The sequence below is a fragment of the Rhinolophus sinicus genome, linkage group LG16 (genome assembly GCF_036562045.2).
Source record: "Rhinolophus sinicus isolate RSC01 linkage group LG16, ASM3656204v1, whole genome shotgun sequence".
Classification (NCBI taxonomy): domain Eukaryota; kingdom Metazoa; phylum Chordata; class Mammalia; order Chiroptera; family Rhinolophidae; genus Rhinolophus; species Rhinolophus sinicus.
Genome location: NC_133765.1, coordinates 21,287,541 through 21,314,531, shown reverse-complemented (window position 1 = coordinate 21,314,531; position 26,991 = coordinate 21,287,541). Strand labels below are relative to the sequence as shown.

The window sequence follows — 26,991 nt, the reverse complement described above, 5'->3', positions numbered from 1 at the left end:
CGTTATTGCAGCTGTCACTCTTCTCAACTGGGCCATGCAGGCCGTACCCTGATTATGGTTTACAGTTCTGGTGCAACTTTGTTTTTTCTGGAGTTAATAATTATCTCCCCTCCCCATTCCTTTAGTGGACTATATAGTAACTGTCACATTTCTTGTTCTTGCCCAGAACTGTAACATTCTGCTCAGAACTGTCAAACCCACTGGTTAATGACTCAGGTTCTTGTTTGTTTGTTTATTTTTTTGGCTCTCCTGCAGCCCTCATACTTGTGGTCCCATCCAGACTGGTCACCGGCAGGCTGGTTGCCTAGCTGTCGCCCTGGGATTTCCCATCGCCATCATCCAAGGAATTCCCTCGCTGTCTCTTCTCCCATGGATTCCCTGTGCCCTGGACGCCATACTTGCCTCTCCCTTGGTTTATTCCTTTGTTTTGTTGGAGTTGACAGCAGCTTCTGAGATCAGACATGGGAGGGAAAATTTGAGGTTTTGCTTTTTAGCAGGGGACATTCTCTGTTCTTTCTTCTTTCCCCTCCACTGCCCTTATAAAGCGCTGTCACAAGCCTGCCTGAGTGAAGGGCAGCCGTGTGGTGTTCTCTGCACGGAGAAGGCGTAAGCTGCCTCTGCATGCTGGGCCGCTGTGGTTCTACAGCAGGACCAAGAATGAGCAGCCTTTGCTCCTGTGCCGTTACCAATGAGCCTTTATTGTCCCATGAACATCTTTGGTGACTGGTCATCAGTTCCTGTAAGAGCCAGGTCTTTAGAAGCTCTTGCAGCAATTGGATTAAATCCTAACCTATTTGCCCTGATCCCTTACTTAGCTGAGCAGAGACCCATGTGACTTACCAAAAATAAGGCATGAGGCGGGCCGAAGGCTGTTCATTCACCAGCCATTTACTGAGCAACTATGGGGCACAAGGCTCTGGACGGGATGAAAGGGACTTCTGAGTAAAACTGTCCTTTCAGAGGCAGGTGCCCATCTAGAGGGAAGGCGGACAGAACTGTGGTATGCACCGAACACAGCATTTGGGGACATAGTTCTGTATTTTATCATTTAATCCTTACAGCACAGCAGCATCTTGTTGAGGCAGATGCTGTTGTCCCCTTTTTACAGATGAGAAAATCAAGGGTTATAGAAATGGAGTCATCTGCCCAAGGAGAGGCAGGAATCATAAGAGGCAGGAATGAGGTTTAAACACAAGCTTACATGATTCCAAAGCTCTTATTTTTCTCCATCCCAAAACACTCCTTGGAACAAAACCGAGAGGAAGAGAGCAAGAGCCACAGCTTCATAATCATGGCAAACCTGACGGTAAAGGACTCACTGGGCCTTTCCCTTCAACTGACTTAAGCAAGGATGTTGAACGTTCCAGTCATTGTTCTGATAGCACAAGGCCAGAGGCATACATAACACAGGACATATTTTTTGTTACATCCTTACACTTTAATTGTAGCTTGTTAATGACTTGTGTTGTTCTGCAGATGTGTCCCAGGAGTTTTGCCTGTCTTCGCATTTCAGGCCATCCTTCCGTTTCTTCACTGTGCTCTGTGCAGTGGACTTTCTCAAGTTCCATTCTAGGTTTCCGAGTTTGATTCTTTTTTTTCCTTTATGTTTTTACTAGTGATTCTTTCTGACATCCCTGAGTTCTTACGCACGAGTCAACCATTTTTAACCTTCTTAAAAATATGAAGGCAAAAACCTATCAAATTTGAAACATCTGATCAGGTAAAGCCCTCATCGCCGAACATTGTAGAAATGCCTCTAATTTTTAAATGCTTATGTGCCACATCAAGTTCAAAGTTAACATGCTTGAACGTCATTCATTGAAGTAGCCTCAGATTACTTTTTGAATGGCTAAGCATTCAGAAGCGCACACAGGTCTTACATGGAGTCACTGCCTGTATGTCACTGGCTGGTATCAACATGTGTGAATTAAGCTGGTTTTTATGTGCTGACTGTCGGAAAGGATAATGTGGAAACAGTGTCCAGCTGAACGTTTAAGAGAATATATGCATTTCATACGTAGGAAGCCCTCATTATTTATGAGTCTCTGTAGATGATTGCTATCTAGAAAAGGACTTTGGGGCCTTCTTAAAATAGGGGCTAATATTTCTCAGTAAGTAGTGGAAAGAAGGGTTTGATTGGGGCTTTATCTGGAAAAAATGAAACTGACAATAATAGTTTGTATTTGAATTTAACAAGTTACATTATAATAGCAGCTTTGTACTGATTTCTGAGAATAAACAAAGAGTGAATCCCATGTGGGCATTGTTGGGATATTTTCAGCAAAATTATATGAGAGTATGGATGTGGCATCCGTCTTATGTTTTCAGTAGGATCATCAAAAGTTGTTTTTCCAAAAATATTAGAGGATTCTCACTTTTTCCAAAGTTCTGTCTTAATCCTTTGATCATTCTCTGTGGAAGCTCCCATGTGGCTTTTTTTTCTAATCTTTCACTGGATTGGTTGCCACAGGCTTTGAGTGGAATCCTGTCGTTAACTAATATGAGTTTCATGGACTCCATTATATTCTGCATCAGTGGCTGATTTGCAGTTCTAGTCTGCAACTTATTTACAATGTCTAGTCACAGTATCATCTGATAGCTCAACTGTTAGCCAGAGTTTGCTATAAGGATTAAATAAAATAAAATGCGTAAACATAGAAACATAGTAGATGGTCAGTTAACAGGAAAGCCAAATCCTTCATTTTCCCCAGATTTGGCATATTCATTTGCATTGTATGTCTTTGCCGAAAATAGTCCATCTTTTGAGCCAGGTCAGTTCCTTGTTCCATTGAATTGCCCACGATCTCTCACCTCTGGGCTGCACCCTTCACCCTCCACTCCTTGATGCCCCTCGAGTCCAGGCACAGCACTGCCAGCACGTGTGACACCCATCTGCCTAAAATAACTATTCTCAATGTGCCGTTCTGCTCACTAACCTGTGGTATTGTCTTGGTGTCCAAATTCCTCTCTAGTTTGCCAGCCCATCTCTTCTTTCCTTCTTGGTGTAGACTGTGGCCCTCCATCCTGATCAGGCTGGTCTCGTTCCTCTTCCCTCTGAAGCCCTTAGCTCCTCTTCTCTGGGCCTGGAACTTGCCCTCTGTCCCTTCCCCCCGATCCTCTAACTCTTCCTTTGAAGCTCAGCTGAAGGCTCAGCAGTTGCACAAAACTTCCCCAAACATTCTAGCAACTCTTGCTGCCTGTACATCACTCATGTTATGCTCGACCACCACAGAATTTAGAGCTGGCAGGCAACCTTTTTTTGTTTTTAATAAAGATTTTGTCACTTAGTCTTTTCTCCCCAATCAGACGACCAGCTCTTGGCTAAAGGGACAATAAAAGTAAACAGGTGAAGTGGGGAGTTACTGGACTGTGAATCCAAGGGCCACATCACTTCTGGGTGCCGCCCCTTGCTGCTGTGTTGTCTTGGAAAAACTACTTATCCTGAACCACAGTTCTTGTCTATAAAATGAGGCGGGGGCGGATAAGGAGGGTGTATTAGTTTCCTATTTGCTGCTATAACAAGTTACTGCAAACTTAGTGGCTTCAAGCAACACATTTATTCTCTTAATGTTCAGGAGGCGGGAAGTCAAAAATGGGTCAGCCGGGCACCCTTCTTTCTGGAGGCTCTAGGGGAGAATCCATTTCCTGTCAGTTTCTGGAGGCTGGCCGCCTGCATTCTGTGGCTCATGGTTCTCTCCATTGTCTTCAAAACACATCGCTCTGCTCCTCTCTGTTTCTATGATTCCTTTTTTCCTTATAAGGATACTTGTGACTGACTACATTGGACCCACCCAATTAATCCAGGATAATCTTCCCACCTCAGACTTAATCATATCTGCAGAGTCTCTTGTGTCATGTAAGGTAACGTTTACAGGTTCTGGGCATTAGGACATACGTGTCTTGGGGACCATTATTCTGTCTACCACAGGGGGTTCTTAGGTTTCTCGTATCTCTAACATGCCATGAATCTAAAGACACACTTCTCCCAGGTATTTAAAAGAGTTTAGCACTGTATTAGGCTCTTTAACATCTTGACAAGTTACATTTATCGACAAGGATTTCCTCTTCTCAGATTGTTATTACAGATGCTAGGGTCTGATACGACCCAATGATAGAACCATGAGTGCAAACCTTTGCATTGTTGTGTTTTCAGGTTTCCGCTGACCGCACTTGTATTAGCAAAAGTTGGACGATGCTCCTCTACCTGCCTTTAATTTTGTGCTTTGCAAATTCTGAAAAAGCCCCCAGAAAATTTTATCTGTTTCCAAGTAACTAGGGATAGCCATTAAACAGCCTGGTAATTAATTACCCTGGTGATTCTGCCTCATATCTAGTGGTCTCTTCATAAATTTCTGACTGTGTTTCCAGGTCCTCTTGCATAAGTCGAAGTGGATGCATCCTAAGGTCTAGAAACCAAATAGTCTTGGACACTGACCTAGCAATCTCAGCTGTAACTGCTGCTTAGCGTTCTGGTATTTCACAGCCATTCGGATTGGCATTTGCATGGGAGCTCTGCTATTTTTCTTTCCCTGCATCCCATAGGGTGGTGTCTACCTTGGGTGACCACTGCTTACAAAGCAGTGAGAAAGCATTCATAAAATATATTTATAGTGGCTCTATTGTGTTTCTCTCCAGTGTTCAGCTCGTTGTGCTGAGGTAGGATTCCCCCTGGGTTGAACCCCCCCACACACACACACCATATAATTTTAAGTTTTGAGGTTACTTTTGACTGTCGAGTCTGAGAAATGCACAGTGTGAGTCAAACAGATCTGTAGCCTGTGTATTGAAGTTTTCTTTCCCTTTTGTTTCCTAGATGCACCCACTGGGCCTATGTAATAACAATGACGAAGAGGACTTGTATGAATATGGCTGGGTAGGAGTGGTGAAGCTGGAACAGCCAGAACTGGACCCGAAGCCATGCCTCACTGTCCTGGGCAAGGTAAGCACCAGGCCTTCAAATCCCTCTGACTCCGTTGGTGTGCTCCACTCGCCCATTTTCTCAGTTCCTCAAACAGTCGGTTACAGAGAAGAGCCCTGCTGACACAGCACTCTCCTAGCTGGAGTCGAGTGGGTTGAGGCCTAAGGCAGCCCCCCAAGCTTGGACTCCGAGGGAGACTGCCAGCCTCAGAGTCTGTACTTCTTGTCCACTGTGTGGCCTTGGGCAAGTTACTTACCCTCAAGGAGCCTCAGGTTCTTGTCTGTGAAATGGGTTGATACTAGAGATTCATAATACCTTATCTTACACCCTTGGGGCCAGATGTTTCAGAATTCTGATATTTTGAGGGTTTAGAAAAGTATTAAGGCATACATATTTTATAATAGGTAATCCCTAAGCGATCTGGGGCAGTACTCAAGCACATTCATGTTTGTGTAGCAAGTTATATGGATATTCACATTAGTGGAATAACTAATATCTAAATTGCCTCATGTTAGTTCAGGGCAGCTTTGCCTCCAAAATGAGTTCAGGTCCATTAAGTTTTGCTGCCGAGTAAGCTATGGAAAAACTTTTGGGTCTTAGAGCTTTTTTGGTTCCAGAATGGCAGACAGCAATTATGGTCCTGTATTAGAACTTACCTCATAGGATGGTTAGGAGGTGAGATGAGATGCAAACGTCTAGCACAGAATAAGTTCTCCAAAAAGGTTTGCTACCATGGACCGTCGTCATCTCATTTAGAAGTACTAAAAAAAGATTTATTTTTTTTTTAGCTAAGAGAGTCGGCATTACCTCTGATTGCAGTATAAGATAGAAATAAATTTATTTTAGAAAACTGTCCATCAGTAATCTTAAAATATGACAGGTAACATCCTGTTTTAAACTCAAATCATTTTGTTAAAGGGAAAGGTTTGAAGAAAGTTATTAGAATTTTGATTGCAGGAAGGGTGGTATCTCCTAAGGATAGTGTTATTGCCTGGATATCTTTTATATTCTCAGAAGCTGCTATTCTCGGTACCATGGGGAGACAGCTGGGGAAAAAAGTCAGTCCTGGTTCCTGAGCTCTTGAGGATTTCTTGGGAAATCCAGGCAGGAGAAGAGGTGATTTTGATGCAGGGTACTTCAGAGAGAGCCTTTCCCAGACTTGGCGATATCCCAGCCGTTTCCTGAAAGCCTTTTGGCCCAGGAGACCCTCATGGGTCTAATCTGTGATTTTTGTGTCCCACTTGTCTTCTGAGTAGCTTCCGAGCACTTGTCAAGTTCTTTTGCCCCTTTGTAGAAACAAACAAATAAACAACAGGAATTAGTACCTGTTCGGTTTACAGTTCACAAAGTTGAATCACGGTGTTTTAGATGGGCCAGCCTCTGACACTTATCATTTAAATAGTTGGCCAGTGCGGCTTAATGATGCTGGGAGAGCAGTGACCCCCTTGAGAATATTTCAGTATTTTCCTAGGAGAAATGCCAGCTACATCCAAAGGCTGTAGGAACAGTGCTTTCCTTGTAGGTAGTAATCTCCTAATATAATATTTGCTCTTATACTTAAGCTGCTGCTATGCAGGGCCCAGCCGTCTGTCTTAATTTGCTTTGCCCCAGTTCAGTGAGGCTCCACCTTTGTGTCTGTTGTGTCTATAAATGGGTTGGAACAGGGCTCCCTGGGACACCCCGTTTCTCCCATGGCTTTATGGCATTGAAGTCATTCAGAGAACCCAATTGTTTCCTCCTCCACCTGGAACAACCCTGTAGTGGTTTTACTTAGAGCGTTTTGTATGGTTTGGCCTGCTGGCCCGTGAAGCCAGGGGGAATGAAAACCTAAGACATATATTGAATCATCAGGTACCTCTTAGGTTTATTCCTTCACCAAATATTTATTGAATGCAGGGGCTCAGAAGCTAAGTATATGATTCTACCTGCTTACAGACAATAGCCGTGACTCCCCGCCATGTTTCTGTTTGGAAAGACTATGGTGGCCAGGCGGTATGTACCCGGGTTAGTTACTGAAATTTGGCTTAACACCTGAATAAAGTCATTAGCAAAAATGCTTGGCCAAGACAGATTCTCATTTATTTAAAACCTGGGTTGGTGCAGGAGGTGTGATGAGTCAGGCAGTCTCTCTCTGTCTCTCTCTCTCTCTCTCTCTGTCTCTCTCTCTCCCTCCCCCTCTTCCTTTTTCTCTTTCTCCTTCCCTCCCTCTTTTTCATTTTTCATCATCATCTTAAAGTGTTGTTCACAGTTTCATTTTTATTAACTTTGCTAACTGTGTTTTCTTTTTTCCTGAGTCCCCAAGGGCAGTGGCAAGAGATTAGGGTAAAGAAATGCAAAGTAATCGTTCTGGAAAGCCCAGTCTTTTGCCCATAGCATGGTTTTCCAGTGTGTCTTTGCTCTTAGTGACTAAGGCCAGGAGGTGGGCAGTGGAGAGGGGCACAGAAGGAGAAACTACAGCCAAGTCAGTGTGGGGGTGGGGCACGGGCTGGGAATCTTCTGTATGGATGTTGGGACTTGTTAAAAACCATAGAAGGGAGGAAGCCTGTGGGAGAATAGGGGAGTGCCAGACACAGACCCCCTCCCTCCCCATCATCCACCCTCATTACCCACCAGCCCACAGAAAACGCCATGGGGCAAAAAGTCGAAGAGAGGAATGTCCTAAATTTAAAAAAAAATAAAAAAATAAGTGCCTCTCCACGAGTTCAAATAAAGTTTCATTTTAAATGCAGAAGACATAAACTCATCACCTTGGTTTATTACTGAGCGCTTTTGAACTCCTCAGAAGGGAACACTATAAACTCATGAGAGAAAAATGATTTATGATCCCCTCCTCATAATCTTTTTGATTCTACAGGAGGAGGGACAGACAGTAGGATCAGCTGGGGAGTCAGAGTTGGAGTGAGGTGAGCCCCCACCGTGAGGCGCCAGGCCAGGGCGCCAGGCCAGGGCGCTGCTGCCTCACACCGGGCCTGGGGCAAATCTTAGCTTTTGGGACCTCTTTTCACTGTGTAGAAGCTGTTCTAGGTTCCTTGTTTTTTTAATACTTTGAGTTTCTGTATCATATTGAAAACCTTCTCCTGATACGTAGTTTGAGGAGATTCTAGTTGTATCATTGAAAGGCAGACTCCGTTACCTGTGACAGTTTAAGTCCTAGGAAATAAAATAGAATAAAACTGACGTGTCAAAGCAGCTCACTATTGAAAGTAAGGGTCTAAACCTTTCCCAAAGTATAGGAGCCTGTATTTATGCCCCAGGCCATTTTAACCCTTCGATTCAAACTGGGTTTATTAAGCATTTTACAGGGCTGGTAAGGATTTTGAAGGTTGACTTAATAGCTTCGGTTTCTATGACCCGTCAATCTCATGGAGAGTCATGGCAGGGAACATACAAGATACACTGGAGTTTCTAACAAGACCACTTGGCCCAGATTTCATAAATATACCCCCTACCCCAACACCCCACATTGGAGTGAAATCTTGGAGAGGAATGTGAAAGACAGGGTGGTCAATAGGCATGAACTCAGCTCTTTCTAGTACTTAAGAGCACAGTGAGGGAGTTAATGAAAAGATAAGAAAGGCAGGAAATTTCAAGTCCCGAGACCCAGCTTTGGCTGAGTGACCTTAGAAAGGTCACTTCAGCTCTTGGGGACTTCCTCTCCTCATGGGGGCTCATGCTGCCTTGGTCATTGTGGTGGGGGTTCTATGAGAGGTTTGTGGGCGACTTCGCTCAGGGCCTGGCTCGGTAAAATTGTCATGGTTTGGGTGCTCGCCGAGTGCTCAGAGCGTCACAGACAGTGTCTCCTTTCATTGTCAGACTAACTCTGAGGTTGTGTCCAGATTCCCATTTTACGATGAGGACATTGCATCCCAGAGACGTTCTCTACGTAACCTAGGAGCAAAGGGCTCAAGTAGCTGAGCTGAGATCTGAGATGAAGACTTCTACTGCCTTTTTCATGTTAGTCTCTTCCTCTTGCCTTCTTTTGTCTTCACCAGTTTTTCTACATAAAGATCAGATGATTTTCAGTAGTCACTTGCTTGGTTAGGGCCTGACACTCTTTCTTTTTTTTATTGGGGAAGGGGAACAGGACTTTATTGGGGAACAGTGTGTACTTCCAGGACTTTTTTCCAAGTCAAGTTGTTGTCCTTTCAATCTTAGTTGTGGAGGACACAGCTCAGCTCCAGGTCATTGCCAGTTGCCAGGGGCGCAGCCCACCATCCCATGTGGGAGTCGAACCGGCAACCTTGTGATTGAGAGGATGCACTTCAACCAACTGAGCCATCTGGAAGTTCAGTGGCAGCTCAGCTCAAGGTGCCGTGTTCAATCTTAGTTGCAGGGGGCGCTGCCCACCATCCCTTGTGGTACTCGAGGAATCGAACTGGCAACCTTGTGGTTGAGAGCCCACTGGCCCATGTGGGAATCGAACCAGCAGCCTTCGGAGTTAGGAGCATGGAGCTCCAACCACCTGAGCCACTGGCCCGCCCCAGGCCTGACACTCTTGATTTCAAGTCTAAAGGACTCCAGAAGAGGGATTCATTGGCCCATCTTGGATTAGGTGCTCACCTTTGGTCAGCAGTGATCTGGGGCTGGGAACACACGGGAACTTAGCTTCTTGCCCAGCCATGTGTGGGGAGTGGGAGGAAGATGTGCCCTGCGGAAGAAAGCTGACGGGGCAGTGCTGGGCTACCAGCCCCTAAGCAGCCGCGTAGAAGTCACCGAGTTATGTATGGGATCATAAACCAGTGGATGATGTCCTCAGTTTATCCTGAGTTGTTCAGAGAGACTCCAGTTGGAAGGGACTGCTGGATCATGGATACTAGGTAGAGTCAAATCCTTTTCTTGCCCTGAGCTGAGGGCCAGTCCAGGGCACAGACAGTTACAGCCATGAGAGGAGAAGTGAGTCCACATGGTGGAGGGGTTGGGTGTGTTTTACCGAGAGGGGCTTGTGTGAGACAGGGTGCAGTGGGGGAATAATCTCCGGGAACAGGGAAGAAAGAAAGAGAGGAAGAAGGTCTTCCAGGGACGCTGAAAGATGCTGGGGAAGGAAGAGACTTTCAAGCGAAGGCGTTGGTCTTCATCCCTGGCAGCTGGGAGCCACTGAAGGTTTCTGACAAAAGGATGGGTGTGATAGAATCCGGCTTTGGGCATGTGCGTGTAGCGGTGGCAGCTAGGCTGCTTGGCGAGGAGGGGATCAGGTTCCTCTTTGCTGCTGATGTTTCTGGGAACTAAGTGGGCCCGGACATCAATTCTTTTCAATGCCTTGGTGAGGCTCAAGCCAGTGACATTGACAAGGACACATTGTGTTTGCCTCTAGATTTCCCGGTCTCTTCATCTGCCCTTTTTATGTTTTCGCATTTAGGCAAATGTGCAATGTGGAGGCAGCAGGGCCAACAGTGTGGCAGTCGGGGAAACGGCTCGGCTGTGAGGCAGGAGAGCTGGTCTGTAATCCCAGCTCTTCTGTCGTGCAGTGGGAACCCAAGGATGAGGGCTTGGTGGAGAATTGGGCCACATTCACTCCACCAACCCACGTCCAGCCCTCAGAGTGTCTTGGTAGCTTCTTCCTAAAGAATGGATAGACTCTCTTAGCCAAAAGGACTGGAAGACAGAAAACAGAGTCAAAGAATTTTTTTGGTTATGGGGAGAAAGGAGGATGCAAAGGTAAAGACTTGGGTTTAGACATCAAACTAAGCGGAGTTTAAACCAGTTCCAACCCTTTAAGCTGTGTGTGACCTGGTGCAGTCAGTCACTAAGCCCTCTCTCTGCATGTTTCTGCCTCCTTAGATGGGAACAGAACTGAAAGGAGATACAGTGTCAAGGGTTGGTTGCTCCTGACACAACTAAAAGCCCTAAATAAAGTAGTAACTCTTATTAAGCATCCTCTCTCTTCCTTTCTCTTTCCCTCCCTCATTATCCTTCAGTTTCTTTGAGCACTCAAAGTGCTATTTTTCAAGTAGTCAAACCCACCAAGACAGAAAATGGAATGGTAGTTGCCAGGGGCTGAAGGGGAGAGAGGTGGCAAGTTATTGTTTAATGGGTACAGAGTTTCAGTTGAGGAAGATGAGTAAATTTTGGAGATGGGTGGTGGTGATGGTTGTATAACAATGTGAATGTATTCAATGCCACTGAACTGTATACTTAAAAATTATTACAGTGGTAAATTTTGTGTATATTTTGCTATAATAAAGAAAAAGAAATTGTTTTACATTAAGCACATGAAGTTTGAAGGCTAATGGGTATTTTAAAACAAAGTAAGCATTTTATTTCTGTGGTGATGGAGTATAATCCCATCATGAATGAATGCTGCTTCTGCTGAGTCCTGGTGGAAAACACACCCTTTGTCCCATAAGACGTGTTACAGACGAGCCAGGAGCAGTGAGAACAGAGACCTTATCCTGCTTTACAACTCAGGCTACCTACCCCCAGGGAAATGTCTTACCATTCAAAGAACAACTGCCAAAATAGAGAATTTGAGTAAAGGAAAAAACAGAATTTTATTTGTATTGTCTTTTCATGGCATAGTGGAAAACAGAAAAATGACACTAATTATAATCCAAAGACATTTGGGTTTCTTTACCAAATATTAACCAGCACCCGCCTGAGATGTAACACCAGGATAGGCAGTAGTCGGGGCTGAAAGCAAGGAAAGGACTCAGGCATAACCCAGGAAGGTGACTGTTGCCCCATAATGATGAATAGGTTTTGGCTAAATCTCTTTGAACTGGGACTTTTCTCGGCCTTGTCTCTCCGGTTCACTGTCTCTCGGCTGGTAAAAGTCAAAGCTCTTAAAATCATGGTGTACGTGTTAATCTACCCAGCAATTCTCTAAGTGTGGTCAGGAGACCCTTAGGCATCCTTACGATCCCGGGGTGGGGGGAGAAGGGGACGGCCACAAGACCAGAGCTATTTTCATAATAACACTCCTGTCCCTTGCCTTTCTCACCCTCATTCTCTCACAAATGCATGGTGGAGTTTTCCAGAGGCATCATTTTGGGTGGTGACTTCATTGCTCTGATGGTTAATGGACTGTGTGCTTGTATATTCTGCGTTTTAAAGATTTCTCAGTTTTAATTCCTAATATGGTAAATCTCAATAGATAGAACCCACAGAAACAGAAGTGCTCTGGGTTCTTAACTTTTGAGAATGTAAAAGTCGACCAGAGGTTTGAATGCACCGAGCTGGCATTATGTCCCCACTGTAAGATCATCTCACAGCAAGGCAGAGGGAGAGACCCTGTTATTAAGGCAGTGAAAGTGAGCAAGAAACTAGGGGACAATACAGGGAATAAAGGTGAATGAGTTGTCATGAAATTCTTCTGTTCTGCAGTATTGGAGCCAAAAGCGTGTTAGTTCAGAAGTGTTCGTAATTTGAATAAAACCAGTGGGTTGCTGTTTTTCACATCTGATAACAAATAACCAAACAATGAATTTGAAGAACTTAAGTGAAAAAGATCTTAATATCTCTGAGGCTTGCATTGGGATCTGACCTTCAGCCTGACCTTCTAGAACAGGGCTCACAGGGAGGGCTAGACCTTTATTTGAGGCAGAACCTTGTGGGAACTTGGGTAAAAGCTGCCGAGTTGTTTACGAGCCCTTTAGGTTGGAGACGGGGCGGACTTACCAGCATTTAGCATGCCGTTCTCATTGGGGTTTTGGTCACAGACGTGACCAAACTTCCCTGGGATACCTGAGTGGCCTGGTGCTGAGGCAGAGCCCCCTTAGCACTCCTGACTGAGTGTGACAGTCCCGTCCCAAGAGGGGTGGTGGGACTGACATCCTGGGGTCTGACTGGTGGTGGGAAAGGGAACGAGGTGGTGAAGGCAGCAGGGCCTGAACAGCAGCTGCTCCACGTCACAGGCGTCGGCTTCCTCCTGTCTGGGCAGTGAGTGTGGGATTGGCCACAGCCCCAAGTGCCATGGCCTCCCTGGGACCGCCCTGTGCTTAGGGCACGTACATGTGTCAAACCCTCCCAGGTCCCCTGATTGCAGTGGTTCTCAATGGGGGGTGGTGGGGGGGGCGTTTTGCTGCCCATCCCCTAGCCCCAGGGGACATTTGGCTATGTTTGGAGACATTTTTGGTCTTCAGACAAAAATATCCAGGAGGGGGTGGGGGTGCTGATGGCCAGGATGCTGTTAAACATCTTACAGCACACAGGACAGCCCCTCCCGCCAGCAAAGAATGATCTGGCCCCGCATGTCAGTGGTGTTGCAGTTGAGAGACTCTGTTGCATCATGACACACAAGTTTTATCTCCCTAAGAAGACCTTGAATTCCACTTCCTCCCCTTCTCTGCCCCACTGCCCTCCAGGATAATGACAGGTTCATGGCAGCCTTTGTGGTGTGTTCTGTTGAAGGTGCATGATCAGTGTTAGAACACGTCTGTGTTTCCATGTGAGGAGTGGAAAGAGCCCCGATCTTGGAGCTCTGTGGCCTAGAGGTAAATGCTAAGTCTTCTCCTCTGGTAGTAGCTGGGTAACTCTGGGCCCGTGAGCCTCTCTCTTTGCTTCCATTTTCCTCTATCCCCTTGTGTAAAGATAGTTGTGATGGTGAAAATATAATGTATGCCAACTTCTTGGAATATGTGACTACTCAATAAATAATCAATGTCCTCCCCTCTCTAAACACACTCCTACCAAGTGGATGGAAACCCCTTTTCTAAGGTGAGCTGAAATGGGTTTCTTTGTGGAGAGAAGTTTGGAAGGCTCGTCAGGTTTATTTTAAGGAACACTTGGGTGAATACTTCCCATATTTGGTTAAAAAGGAAAGTAAGAAAAGAACTCAGTAGAAGAAATCAGATCGGGAGGAAAGGATTGACATGATATAAATGGAAAAAGGAAAAACTCAGGGAATAGCACTTTTCTTCTAAGGTCATGTATCTGATTTAAAATCCTAAAACTTTGATTGCTGTCTTGTATACCTACATCTTCCAGCAACCTCTTGGTTAAAAGTCTATATTAAGCACAATATATTTTTTTTACTAGATCCGAGACATTTTCAGCTATAAAAGGCTAACCGAAGCCATTATTTGAAATCCACTGAGAGGCTTAAGGGAGTTTTGAAGATCGAGTGAGTGAGTAGAACAAATAATGTGTCTGCCAACCCAAGGAGCACAGCTGCTGGCCACCTCCCCGGACTGGGGGAAGCCTGGCTCGCAGCACTCCTTCTGGCGATTGTCCCCTGCGATTAAACCAGGCTGTCGGCAGAGCAAGGGCCATAAAATGAGGCTGCCCCAGGAAACTAGGAATGGTGTGACAGGCCAGTGGAAAAGCCCATCAAAAATAGCTAATGATCTTACCTACCTTTGAGAGGCCATTTTGAAGTACAAAAGAAGTTAGAACCTAACATACTAAGTCATCGTAATATGTATAGTACCAGTCCCGAGTTAGGTAACCTGAATCTCTCATACCCAGAGACAAGCCCCAAAGGCCCATCTGTTCTCTGTTCTCAGATAGAGGGGCCTTGCACGTGCCACGTGCATGAATTATCCCAAATGAGCAACAGTGGGCTGTCACTGGAGTGTGTTTTTGGCCATGTCCGTGGGCATTTCAGATTTGCGGGGCTATCTTGACAGTGACTGCATGTAATTGGTTTACTATCGACCAAGCCCCTGGAAAACCTGCACACCAGGTTTGAACATGGCACATTTTAGAGGACTTGAGTTACACTTGTGCAGGAGAATGTCACACCCCCAGCCTGGGCAGAGATTCCCACTGGGTGCAGAAGTAGGAGGAATGGGGACATTGGCAAGATGCTGTCTGCTATCCTTAGTCATAAGACCGTCTCAGACTGCAGACAAATGCAATTTCTTTTCCTTGTTCTGTCTTTTGTGTTTGTTTCCTTTCCAAAAGGCACCATATTTTATTTGATAAAAGGTACCCTTCTGCTTTGGTGATCTCGTTTTCCAAATCAAACATTGGGCTGTGTGTTCTGACTAATGCTTTTTGTGCCGTTTTAGGTTTGAGGCAGTCTAAACCATTCCTTTGGGATACTGAAATACTTTAAATTTTGCATCATTTTTGCTAGTTATAAAAATAATAAAAGGGTTTCAACACATTCCAGTTGTGCTCAGCCCTGCTGGATAAAATAAAGTTCTAGGCAGCCTGAAGAACTGGGGCTATTCCTTGGGATGTGCAAAGGCACTTGGCCTTCACGGTTACCCATTAACCTATTGCTGAGAGACTTTCACAAATGTATCAGCTCCTAAATGAACCTCACAGGAAAGAATGCGGACTATGCAAGGAACTTTTGTTACCTTGGCTTGATTTTCAGAAACAGAATTTTAAAGTGTTTAGCTTCAAAAGCATTCTTTTTCATCTATTTGTAAACAGTAGATTGGTTTTTTAAAATGAGTTTGTTTTTTTTTGTAAGTTTCAGTTGGTAGAATCTGAACATTTTTTTATAACCCCTCATTTTAAAGGTATACTCAAAATTTATAGCATTAATTTATTTTACTATTTTTGTAACTAACAGAAATGTTCTGGTCCCTTGTCTTTTTTTTTTTTTAAGTATGTAAGCAGTATAATAATTTTTACCACTATTCTTATATATCTAGTGCCAAGAACAATGCCTAACACATATAGCAGGCACTCAGTAAATATTTGTTGCATGAAACAATTAATTATGGAGAATTTGAAAAAACAAGGAAAAAATTACCTTTAATTCTACTTCCTTAACCCAGGTACTGTCGATTTGGTTTATTCCCTTCCAGTCTTCTTAATACTACATGCTAGTCATTGTATCATAACCTGTAATTATAATGGCTGCAATAACATGACAATAGAATATACCGTGACTTAGTTAACTATTCCCCCAGGGTTTAATAATTAGATTGCTTTTGTTTTATTTTTAATCCTTAAAATAAACCAAACTGAAACTTTTCTTTATGTAGGGTGGGCGTTTTGGGTTTATTTTTCTTTTCGAATTATTCCCTGTGGTAATATTCCAGGAGACGATCAAAGCTATGAACATTTTTTTTAATGATTCTTGACGTACACAGTTACAAATTGCTTTTCAGGAAAGTTCCCTCAGTTTACCCTGCCACTAGTAATCATTTTTGCCGTTTCTACTTTTTCCATGGTCACTGTTTTTTTTTAAAAAACATGTTACATCTTTAAGTCACCCAAATTTATTTTGCTATTACTATCACGAGTGGCTAACTAGAGTTTCTTTCTCTCTCAAAGTTCTCCCAACAACTTTTAACTTACTTCCTTCGTTTTATATATCGTTCTCCTTTAAAAAAAAGAAATATATATATATATTCTGTTCTACTGTGTTCTATAGTAGCATCATATCCTGCATTACCTACTGTCAAATAAATTCTGTATCCCTTTTTGGACCAGTCCCACACTGGTTTAATTTTTGAATTCATTTAGAAGAATTCATCTATAAATCAACAAAGCAAATGACCATTTGTGCAGTTCTTTAGATCAGGGAATCCTAATTAATTCTCATCCTCTCCGAGTTAATACATCATATCCCTGCCCCAACTGTCAGTATGGGCGTTGCTTTCAGAATCTGTGTTCATTATCATAATTGCCATATTCCAGTTTCATTCCAGCAGGCACACATACTTTTTATTATACAGGAAATGTGTGTGATGACTATGAACCTATGTCAACTTGACGTTGTCCAAGATCATTTCACCACCAAAACTGTTCTACTTGTTTCTGTCCTGGAAATATGTTTTCAGATGTTTGGACATACAGAAACAGAGCAGAAATGACTGATGAGATTGTTCCCATGTGAAAGGCTTATTGATTTTTTAGAAGTGTATAGTGACTTTTAGTGTATTCATAGAATTGTGCAACCATCACTACAACCAAGTTTAGGATGTTTTCATATTCTGTGTATATTATAGATACAAGTCCATTTTCAGATACATGAACATTTCCATCACCCCAAAAAGAAACCCCTTACCCTCTGGCAGTCATCTGCCCTCCGTTCTGGACATTACATATAAATGGAATCAAACAATATGTGGTCTTTCGTATCTAGTTTCTTTTGCTTAACATGTTTTCAAGGTTCATCCATGTTTCAGCATGCATCAGTATTTCATTATTTTTTATTGCCAAATATTCCATTGTATATTGTCTGTCACTTGTTTATCAGTTGATGGACATTTAGATTGTTTCTACTTTCTGGTTATTAAGAATAATGATCCTGTGAACATTTGTGTGCAGATTTTATGTAGATACAGGTTTTCATTTCTCTTGGGTAAATAACTAATTGTGGAATTGCTGGGTCATATAGTAACTCTAAGTATAATCTTTTGAGGAAGGTTAAACTGTTTTCCAAAGTGGCTACACATTCTGCATTACCACCAACAATGTATGATTTCTTCACATCCTAGCCAACACTTGTTATTGTCTGTCTTTTTTATTACAGCCATCCGAGTGGGTATGAAGTGGTATCTTGTGGTTATGATTTGCATTTCCCTGATGGTTATTGGTGTTGTGCATCTTTTTATGTGCTTATTGAAAGTTTGTATATTTTCTTTGGAGAAATGTCTTTCACATCCTTTGCCCGTCTTTTAATCGGTAATTTAGTTTTTATTATTGAGTAGTAAGAGTTCTTTATATATCCTAGATACATGTCTCTTATCAGATATATGATTTTCAAATATTATAAGGTTATCTTTTCACTTTCTTGATGGTTTCCTTTGCAGCACAAAAGTTTTAAATTTTGATGAAGTCCGGTTGATCTGTTTTTACTGTGGTTGCTTGTGCTTTTGGTGTCATGTCTAAAAAAACCACTGGAAGGCTCATTCTGTCACTGAGACGTGCTAGTTGTCCTAACTGTGATACTGTACATGGTCATACACATATGTTTAAAGACCCTTCTTGGATTCATAATAAAGAATTTATTCTCTCTCCCTCAAGAAGCTTAAAGTTAACAGAGGGCCTGGAAGCCCTTGTCTCTCTTCATTGCTGGTCCCTATCCTGACCTGTCTTCCCAGATCCCTTGATTTCACCTGGGACATCTGAGCCAAAACAGTTTCCACATATCCCATGCCAGGAGAGATGGTAGATTGCTAGGTGGACAGTGGTCAGACCTCCTCAGTTCCAGCTTAGTAGCTGAATGGCTGTGTTGAAAATATGGAAAGACAGCAGAGTTACTGCCCAGACTCCTCCTTTTTTAGCTAATGATGGTTCTGGAAGAGACTAGTTTGCCACTTCCTAGAATCCCAACAAGTGCCCGGGAATGTGGATACCTCTGCTGACCAGGCTGAGGGGCCCGTTTCTTTATGGGGATAAAGTTATATTCTAACAGGTCTAAGTAGGGAAGACACACAGTCGATCAAAATAAAGGTAAGAGAGGTGCCGTTTCTGAAATGCTGCACAAAGGACGCAGGCGAGTGACAGCTGTCAGATAAGGCTCCCAGCTCTGCTTTGCTTTTAGTGCCTTTGAAGAGGTAACAGCTCAAAGGTTCCATTTTAGAATATTCAAGATCTGGAAAATGTTTCCAAAATCATTTTTCTCTTGAAGGTTTGCTAATGACCACCCGACTGAAAATAATTCCCGACTGATGGCCACACTGTTGTTCTCAGCAGGGGGTCTAGGTGTCTGGGGGTGAGGGTCACTGCACGGGATTCTGTGCTCCTAAGAACAACACCAACAGGCAGTGCAGGGACCTTCCGTTGAGTTCTGCCCACAAACCACAGGCTGTCTGGAAGGTCTGACTTTAGGCCACTCAGGCTTGGCAAGTGTGTGCTTCAGAAAGTGCTGGGCAGAGCCAGGAGCTGACAGACAGGCGCATGTGGCAAGGGGAGATGGTTGTGCAGTGGCTTCACGCTGACTAGACCTGAGACTATTTTTTTTCCAAGTTCTTTTTCATGATGCCAAAAGCATCCAGAAAAGAAAAAAAACACAATTGTTGTTGGGTCATTTATATAGTCTGAAATTAATACAAAAACCCTGCAAATACAGTTGGTTGTTTAAGCACCCCATTTTTCCCATTATATAGTCTTTAGTCTGTCTGCTGATATGACAGTGCAGTTGACTTTTCTATTATGATTGTGTTAAAATAAATAAATAAATGCAGTTGGCTACTTGGCATGGAAATGGACTCTTCCCTAAAGGCCAAAATAGAATCGGTTTGTTTTGCAAAAGGATTGCCTGAAGAACTGCTTTCCACTGTCCACACTGCCCTGCAAATTTGCCTCCCCCCCAAAAAAAAGAGACAAATGCAGTGGACACCCATCTCTTAAGAAGCGGTTGTATTATATAAAGCTGCATCTCGTACCAGGCCCCCACCTTCTGTGGTAATGTCACGTTTGCTTAGGTTGTGCTCTCTTCTATGAATACAAGAAAATAAGAAAATTGCTTGTTTTAGGCAATGCAGGTGTGTTTCAGAGATTTAGAGTTAAGAAGTCAAGTAAATATTTTGGCAGCCCAACAAAGGTAAGAAAGGGAGAACGCACCTACTGGGCTTCTCGAATTACAGACCTGTCCAAACACCGCCTTCCTCAAGAGAGGCTGGTGGAGGTCAAAGCCGCAGTGGCAGCAAGGCCCACCTGAGAAGTGGGTTCGCTTGTCCCACTGGTCCTGGCCCTGTGCCCAAGAGGGCACTGTTGGACTTTGATTCAGTCCAACCCAAGAGAAAAGATCTTCTTAACAGACTCTAATCACATCGCTTCCTCTTCCTTTCTGAAAAAATTCCAATAGCTCCGTCTCCCCCTTTCAGTGGGAGCCCTGAAGAATCGGGCACAGTGTCTCAGACAACTTTTTCAGTGTAACTTCATCTATCTTGAGCGTGGGGAGCGGACAGCTATGAAAGAGGACCCAGAAACAACATGTCGCATGTCTGCTAGTCTTTGGGGCTCAGGATCTGGTCGCCCGAGTGCACCCCAAGCAGGCCAGGCTAGGTGGCTTCTCCGCTGCCTGCTATAAGAACAGAGACATCCCAGAAAGAGGGAACTCTGGAGTGCTAGTGGCGTGTCTCCGTTCAAGCTGTGCTTTGTGTCTCTTCTGACAGAAAAGCAGACATAAAAGCTGCCTCTCTTCCTTGCCCTCCCCCAGTGGCTTCCACTGGATCACCTTGGCAGGGCCTCATCCGTGGAGGGCGAGCAGGCGGGGGCAGGGAGGAGGGAGGAGGGTGGCGGCTGCACTGGCGGTTCCTTTGATCACCTCCCGCCCGGTTCCAGGCCCTGCTGCCAGCAGGCCAGCCAAAGGCCCGGCTCTACTGATCTGATGAGGTGCTGAATAGGACCCGAGGGGCAATGACGGGAGCGAGAAGAAAGCCTCAGGAATGAAAAGGAAACCCCGTGAACCTGCTCAGCTTCACTGGCCGGATTTTCCTACCAGGGAGCCGCTCAGTTCCTGCCAGACCCGGCTGCCTGCCCCTCACCCCGGCCCCTCCTGTCTCCGCTTTTCAGACCCTGTGTGTGTTTTGTGTTTGAATCACCGCTGCTCTCCCTGGTTCTCAGGCTGGGAACCCACTGTGCCTGTTTCCATGGTCACTGGGAAGCTCTTAGCACCATGTGCTTCAAAGGGAACCTTTCCCCTCCCAGCGCTGCCGCTGCCTGCCCCAGGCGGCCACACAATAAGCAGCTCATCGGAGCCAGGCCTCTGACCCTCGCTTGCCAGGAGGAAAAGCTCGTCTTTGCCGAGCGAGGCTGTGCAACCTCACAGAAATACCCCTCAGCAGAGCGTGTGGATGTGCACGGAGAGCAGGCACATGTGTGTGCACACACGATGGCACATGAATGAGTCTCACATGTTCCCTTGCACATTTGGATGCGGTGTAGAGATTACAGGTTGGTGAGAGAGTTTAGGGAGCCTTTCTGAAATTGAAGAAAAGAGCAAAGCCTCAGCCCCTTGTAGGTAAAGAGGTGGCCTCGTGTGGGGTGGGAGAAGGAAGGAAAAGGAGACTTGGATTCGGGAAAGTAGCGGGGAACTGGAGGCCATGTGGGACTTGCTCAGCTAGATCTGCCTTTTGGGCCAGCGGGACATGGAATTAAGGCAGGTGGCGCTGGCTTCCTGTCCCCTGGGCTGGGTGGTGAAGGTGGTATCTGCCTACTTATCCAGGGCCACATACCTGAGCAGTTGCCCACCAGGTATGAAGTTTGTTTTTGCTTGTTTGTTGAGTAATGCTGAGAAATGAAACCTCTCACATCTAATTGGAGAGAAAGAACCCGTGGTTTAATGATCTCGAGGGCTGCTACATGATGCTGCTGGAATGAAAAGGTAACTGGCCTCTGGAGAGCTTATATTTTAGATGCCAAGCCTGCCCTCATTGCCCTGTCGCGTCTGTATGCTCAGAAGATGAGGAAGGGCATATGAGGATGACACTCTATTCAAAAATGTCATCATCAGTATGTCCCGTTTGATAGGCAGAATACATGCTCCAAATTGTATTCCTACTACTAGTGGGAGTTGAAGCCCCCGAACTATTTAGGGACTGGCTAGGGCGTCATAGTCACACATTTCAGAGCCCTGGGACATGGCCATGGAGTCCTTTGGGGACAAGTTTGCCCGTCCTCTGAGTATGCGCTCCCTGGAGGTGATGGCTTCGCTCATTCCAAGTTCTGAGCTGACTCTCCCGAGATTCGTTATCTAACTTGACATGCAGAAATTAATGGCGGCATGATTTACTTTGGCTTTTTTAGGTGTCAGGTACATGTCTTGAAAAGACTAGGAAAGAGGGACTTAGGCTTCTGATTCACTTGACCTTTTTGGGTTTTTACGTCTTTCCTTTCACCCCAGTGTCAAGCCTGTCTCACTGGAACGTAGCTCTTCAAGGCTGAGTGGATGAGTACCGTTTTCTGTGTGTTCTTGGGACAGAACTTAATGGGGAGGGGCCTGGGACAGCCTGGGTCGCCCTCAGATCTGGGCAGGTGGAGAGTACATTGGTGATGGCTCTCGCCTTGAACGTAGCGTTTCTTCAGGTTATGGGTTTTTCATCAGTTACACCGACGATCCTTGCTGGCAGCTTTAACAGTACAATTGGGGAAGTTGGATGCCTCTTACCACTTGCAATTAATTCTCCAATTCAGTTCTGTTTTTTGTCCAAATTCTGTGGCTGTGTTAATCTAGGTAGTCAATTAATCTTTTTTTATTAACCAAGAAGGTTTATTCAATTATTGGGCGAGGGTTTGTAGTTTAAGGTGTGGGTGTATAAAGGATGTTAAACATACCTGAGGTCTCAGAACCACAGCTGTCTCCTTTGCCCTGGTTGCCCTGGTTCCTTGATGTTCAGCAAGCAGGTTTGGAGTGTCCACCCACCCTTGTAGGCACTGCAGGGCCATCACGGGGAGAGAAACGGGACAGACTCCTTCCAGTCGTCTCTTAGATCTCACTTTCTCCTGCAAGTCTTCCTGGACCAGTAGTGTGTTCACAGGGAAGGTTTCACAGAGCAGATGAAACTTTAACTTTCAAGAATGGGTGAGTTTGGGATAAAGAAGGGATAGAGGAGGAAATTCCAGGAGTGGGACCAGCAGGAGCAGAAGTAGCGCATGATGTGTCCCAGGGCCAGTCAGAAAGAACAACTTGGCTGGGCCTCATGGTTTCAGCGGGCAGAAGATCTCCGAGGTAGGGAAAAGGCAGTTCTAGGGACTGCATCAAGAGGTATACAAAAGAGGAACGTGCAGGGGAGGGGAGGGGAGGGGAGTGGGTTCCCAGCAGAGGAGACAGGATGTGCTTTGGCCTAGAATTAGATTGCCAGTTTGGATAGTTCATTGATATTGCTGTTCTGTGGCAATTTAACTAAAAGAGAGGAATAAAACTTAATGTATTTAAGAGACCTTAAAATGTAAAATCAAAGAGAATTTTTACATGAATGAACTAAAGTGGTACTTGGTAGAACTTGCCCAGTCAACATAAAACACAAGCAGGGCTCTAATTTCCCTTCCCTGTGGTGCTATTTTTTTTTTTAAAACTTTTATTTATTTTAAGTGTGTTTTTCTAGGATTCATCAACTCCAAGTCCAGTAGTTTCTTCAGTCTAGTTGTGGAGGGCGCAGCTCGCAGTAGCTCATGTGGGGATCGAACTGGGAACCTTGTTGTTAAGAGCACTGGGCTCTAACCAACTGAGCTAGTTAACTGGAGGCCCAGTGCCAATTCTTTTCACCCGGAATCATCTCTCTCTCTCTAAATTGTGGTTATATATATATATATACATACATACATACATACATACATACATATATATATATATATATATATATAACATGAAAGTTACCATTTTAAGCATTTTTAAGTGTACAATTCTGTGGCATTAAGTGCATTCACAGTGTTATACAACCATCCCCACCGTCCATCTCCAGAACTTTTTCATCTCCAACTGAAACTCCATCCCTATTAAATACCAACTCCTCCTTCCTGCTTTCTCCCAGGCCCTGGCAGCCACCATTCTACTTTCTATCTCTATGAATTTACTCTAGGTCCTCATATAAGTGGATCATTTATTTGTCTTTTTGTATGCTTTTCACTTAGCATAATGTCTTCAAGGTTCATCCATGGTGTAGCATGTGTCAGAATTTCATTCCTTTTTATGGTTGAATAATATCCATTTTGTTTGTGTGTGGGTGTGTGTGTATTATATTTGTTTACTCATTTATCTATTGATGAACAACTTTTGGCTTTTGTGAATCCTGTTACTGTGAACACAGGTATATATAGATGTCTCTTCAAGACACCACTTTCAGTTTTTTTGGGTATATACCCAGAAATGGATTGCTGGATTCATATGATAATTCTGTGCTTAATTCTTTGAGGAATCATCACGTTTCCCACAACAGTCGCACCATTTCACATTTCCACCAGCAATGTACAAGAGTTCCAGTTTCTCCACATCCTAGAAACACTTCTTGTTTTCTGGGTGATTTTTTTTTTATTTAAATAATAGCCATCCTAAGGGGTTTGAGGTGTTTTCTCATTGTGGTTTTGGTTTGCATTTTCCTAATGATTCGTGATGTTGAGCATCTCTTCATGTGCTTATTTGCTATATTTATATCTGCTTTGGAGGACTGTTCCAGCCCTCCCTATTTTTTAATCAAGTTGTTTGTTTTTGTTGTTGAGTTGTAGGAGTTCTTTATATATTCTGGATGTTAATCTCTTGCCCTATACATGATTTGCAAATATGTTCTCCCATTTCATGGGTCCCTTTTCACTCTGTTGATAGTGTTCTTTGATTAAAACAAAAATTTTTAATCTTGAAGTCCATTTTATCTACTTTTTTCTGTCGTTTTCTGTGCTCTTGGTGTCTCTTCTCTCTTGTTTGTTCTTGCTCCTGAATTCATCTTCACCTAACATATAGAAGGTTATACAAACATACCTCGCTACTCGGTCTGGTTTATAATTTACTGTTGTCCTTTCTCAGGAAGAGAAATCTTGCTTCCTGGATCAGGCTCTCGGGGACTGGATATGCTAGAAGATGTGCTATTCTGATTACAAACAATGATAAGGAACTGCACAGAAGGTGCCCTAGGCTGGCCACAGGGGGCCAGCAAACTGACTACACTATTCTGTGGTCAACCTCTTGCAAATGGGGAGCTCCTGTCCGCCTCCATGGCCAGCTGCCATCAGCCCCACCGTGTGAATGGTGAGGAAGTGGGGGCTGGCGGCTGGCTGGACTCCAGGATGCAGCCTTTGCTGGCATAGAACCAAGGCGGAGGGGGAAAAACACTCTTGTGTATGAGAGAAATAATGCTAGCTCCAAAACCTATAATTCCCAAGTTTAAAGAAAAAAAAAAGATTTTTCAACCAAACTGTGCTTTTATCTTTGAATTCTGAATGGGAGATTGTTCACACAGCTAAGCTGACTGCAGAAGCCAGGCCAGTTAAAACAATGTGCAGGCAGCCCTCCTCCAAGTAACCAGAAACTGTTGGCTCAAAGGAGCCTGAACCGAGGAACCAACCTGCTGGGAGACGTTTTCCAAGTAACTCCAAGCAACGGCCTGAATGTAAATCCTTCTGCTGGGGAATGGCACTTTGGCAAATGAAGACCCTAATTAGAGATGGAAGGGTTTCTATTTTGTTTTTCTTTAATCCTTACCCTGGGGCCTTTGCAGGGCCGCCATGTCTCTGCTTGTGTGCAAAGAAATTTCCAGCTTCTCTTTGTAACAAGATCCTCTTTGGGGAAAGAAGCAACAAGCTGACAATGTGGGCCCACCACAGCCGGGGGGGACCTTGCCACCAGCCTAACCCAAAACAAAGAGCTTGTTCTGGGCCAGGGAGGCTGGGTCACCTGGATTGGCCGGTCCTTTGAAGTTGTTGGCCACGTTGGAACCCATGTTGTCCCCCAACCCTATGAGACACTCAAATCTATGCTTCGACTGCAAGTGAGGTTTCCTGAGTCCCGAAGGAGAACAGAAGTGTGAACAAAATGCAGAGTGGTAAAGGAGAGCTGCAGCTCTTAGGCGCCAAGGCCAAGGTTGAATTGGAAACGGGCCGTGGGACCCTCTTCTCTCTTCAGCCTTCCATATATTCTTTGTCTGTTTGATCTAGGTAGTGAAACAGAAGGGCTGTGTTCTTTTTCAAATCGGATCACCTCTTCATTCTGAAAATATCCCGAAATATCACATAGGTGGAGAACCTGCACGTACCAGTTTTGTTTTGTTTTGATGTAGGTACATCATCAACTCACCCAGGTTACCCTCAGGGGCTTAGAGCTGATCTCGCTCGTTTTAATCTCTCTTGGGTCCTAAAAGACAAATGAGCATGTTTGTGGGGCCCAAAATATCGGGCTGTCGGTAAATTCTAGAACCAATTTTAGACAATTCTGTATACCTGAAGTGAGTACAAGTCATGTGCCTTTTGAGCCTTTCAGGCTAGTTGCTCTTTGAGGCACCCATCGCCCTTCACGTTGGTAAGTGGGAAGGGCGTTTGAGAATTTCCTGTGCCCAAGTTATTTCGTGTACTATCAAGGGCTGTTAACTTGGCATTAAGTTCACTGCTTAGTACAGAATGCTTGTGTCCAAATGACTTCAAAATTTGTGAGGGGGAAATGACACATTTTTGAGTCAAATATAGGGAGGATGCTTCTCCTTTAAGATGAATACACTGAGTCTCGGGAGAAGAGACTTATCTTCAGCCACCACTCATGGCTCTGTCCAGGCTTCACGTTACCTTAAGACCCGCTCTTTCTGGGCCATCTCAGCTCTTCTTTGCGCATCCCTTCTGTCCTTTGAATTAGAAGTTGAGCCTACAGATAGTGGTTGTTCCACTTCTACGTGTGTTAAAGGACAGACTGACAGATTCCTAATCAACAGCCTACCCCACCATTGGTGAGAAGCCGAGTGCTGCCAAACAGCCACCCATTCCTGGTTGTCACATGTTAGACGAATGTGTCTGCTGCATTTATTTCCCAGAAGTCCTCAGTTTGCTCATCCTGTCTAAAGTTAGGTTTCAGGGAATCCCAAGATATTTCTTTTTCAGTTCTATGCTTGTGGTTAGTCTGCTGCAGCTTTTGGGAGAAAAACGGCCCGATCTGTTGGCTGCCTGGCAAAATGATGACCATAAAGACTATCCCTCCAGTGCTAGTAACTGTCCCTGTCCCAACTTCTCCTTCTTGGTTTAATTTTCAGTAGGGCTCTTAAACACTACTTAGAGGCACTGGGAAACAGGTAGCTCCAGGAGTAAAAAGAAAAACTGAGTTTTTCAATGCTGCATTGAGCCTTTTAAAAAGATAAGACACAAGAAAACCATACTATGATGGCCTTGATTTATTCTGTGCTATTTGTTCTTTGCCAAGTTACACTTATAGCTAAACTGAAGCTGTATCAAACTGAAATGGGGGCGGGGGATCTGATAAGTTGCACGTCAGCTTGCACTTGTACCTAATGAACAGCGCAGAGCCTTGCCTGCTAAACTTGTCATGACAGTGGGTTTGGAAAGGGAACTCACATGTCGGGAACCAAATTCCATCCCAGATTTTTAGGTTGCTTGTATGGCCCATAAGCATGAAGATATGGAGTAAACTGAACAATGTTGGGTTTATGGCAATTCTGCTTTACTACATTAGCATGAGAAACTGTGCGGTGGGCCTGGGTTAGAGTAGGCACCATTCTCTAACATAAACAACCATGGGCAGCACAGAATACTGATGGTAGCCTTTTCCAGACCAGCCTAGCATTGTTCATGAC

The 26,991-nt window shown here is 44.3% G+C and overlaps 1 protein-coding gene across 2 annotated transcripts in view; it reads left to right on the top strand.

Moving 5' to 3' along the window:
* The window catches only part of ZNRF3 (zinc and ring finger 3), a 139,756-nt gene that overhangs the window by 74,678 nt on the left and 38,087 nt on the right, over positions 1 to 26,991 (top strand). For both annotated transcript variants that reach the window (XM_019743118.2, XM_074321734.1), the window contains one exon: positions 4,814 to 4,939. In XM_019743118.2, the coding sequence (XP_019598677.2) occupies positions 4,814 to 4,939 (126 nt within the window). The remainder of the gene's footprint in view (positions 1 to 4,813; positions 4,940 to 26,991) is intronic.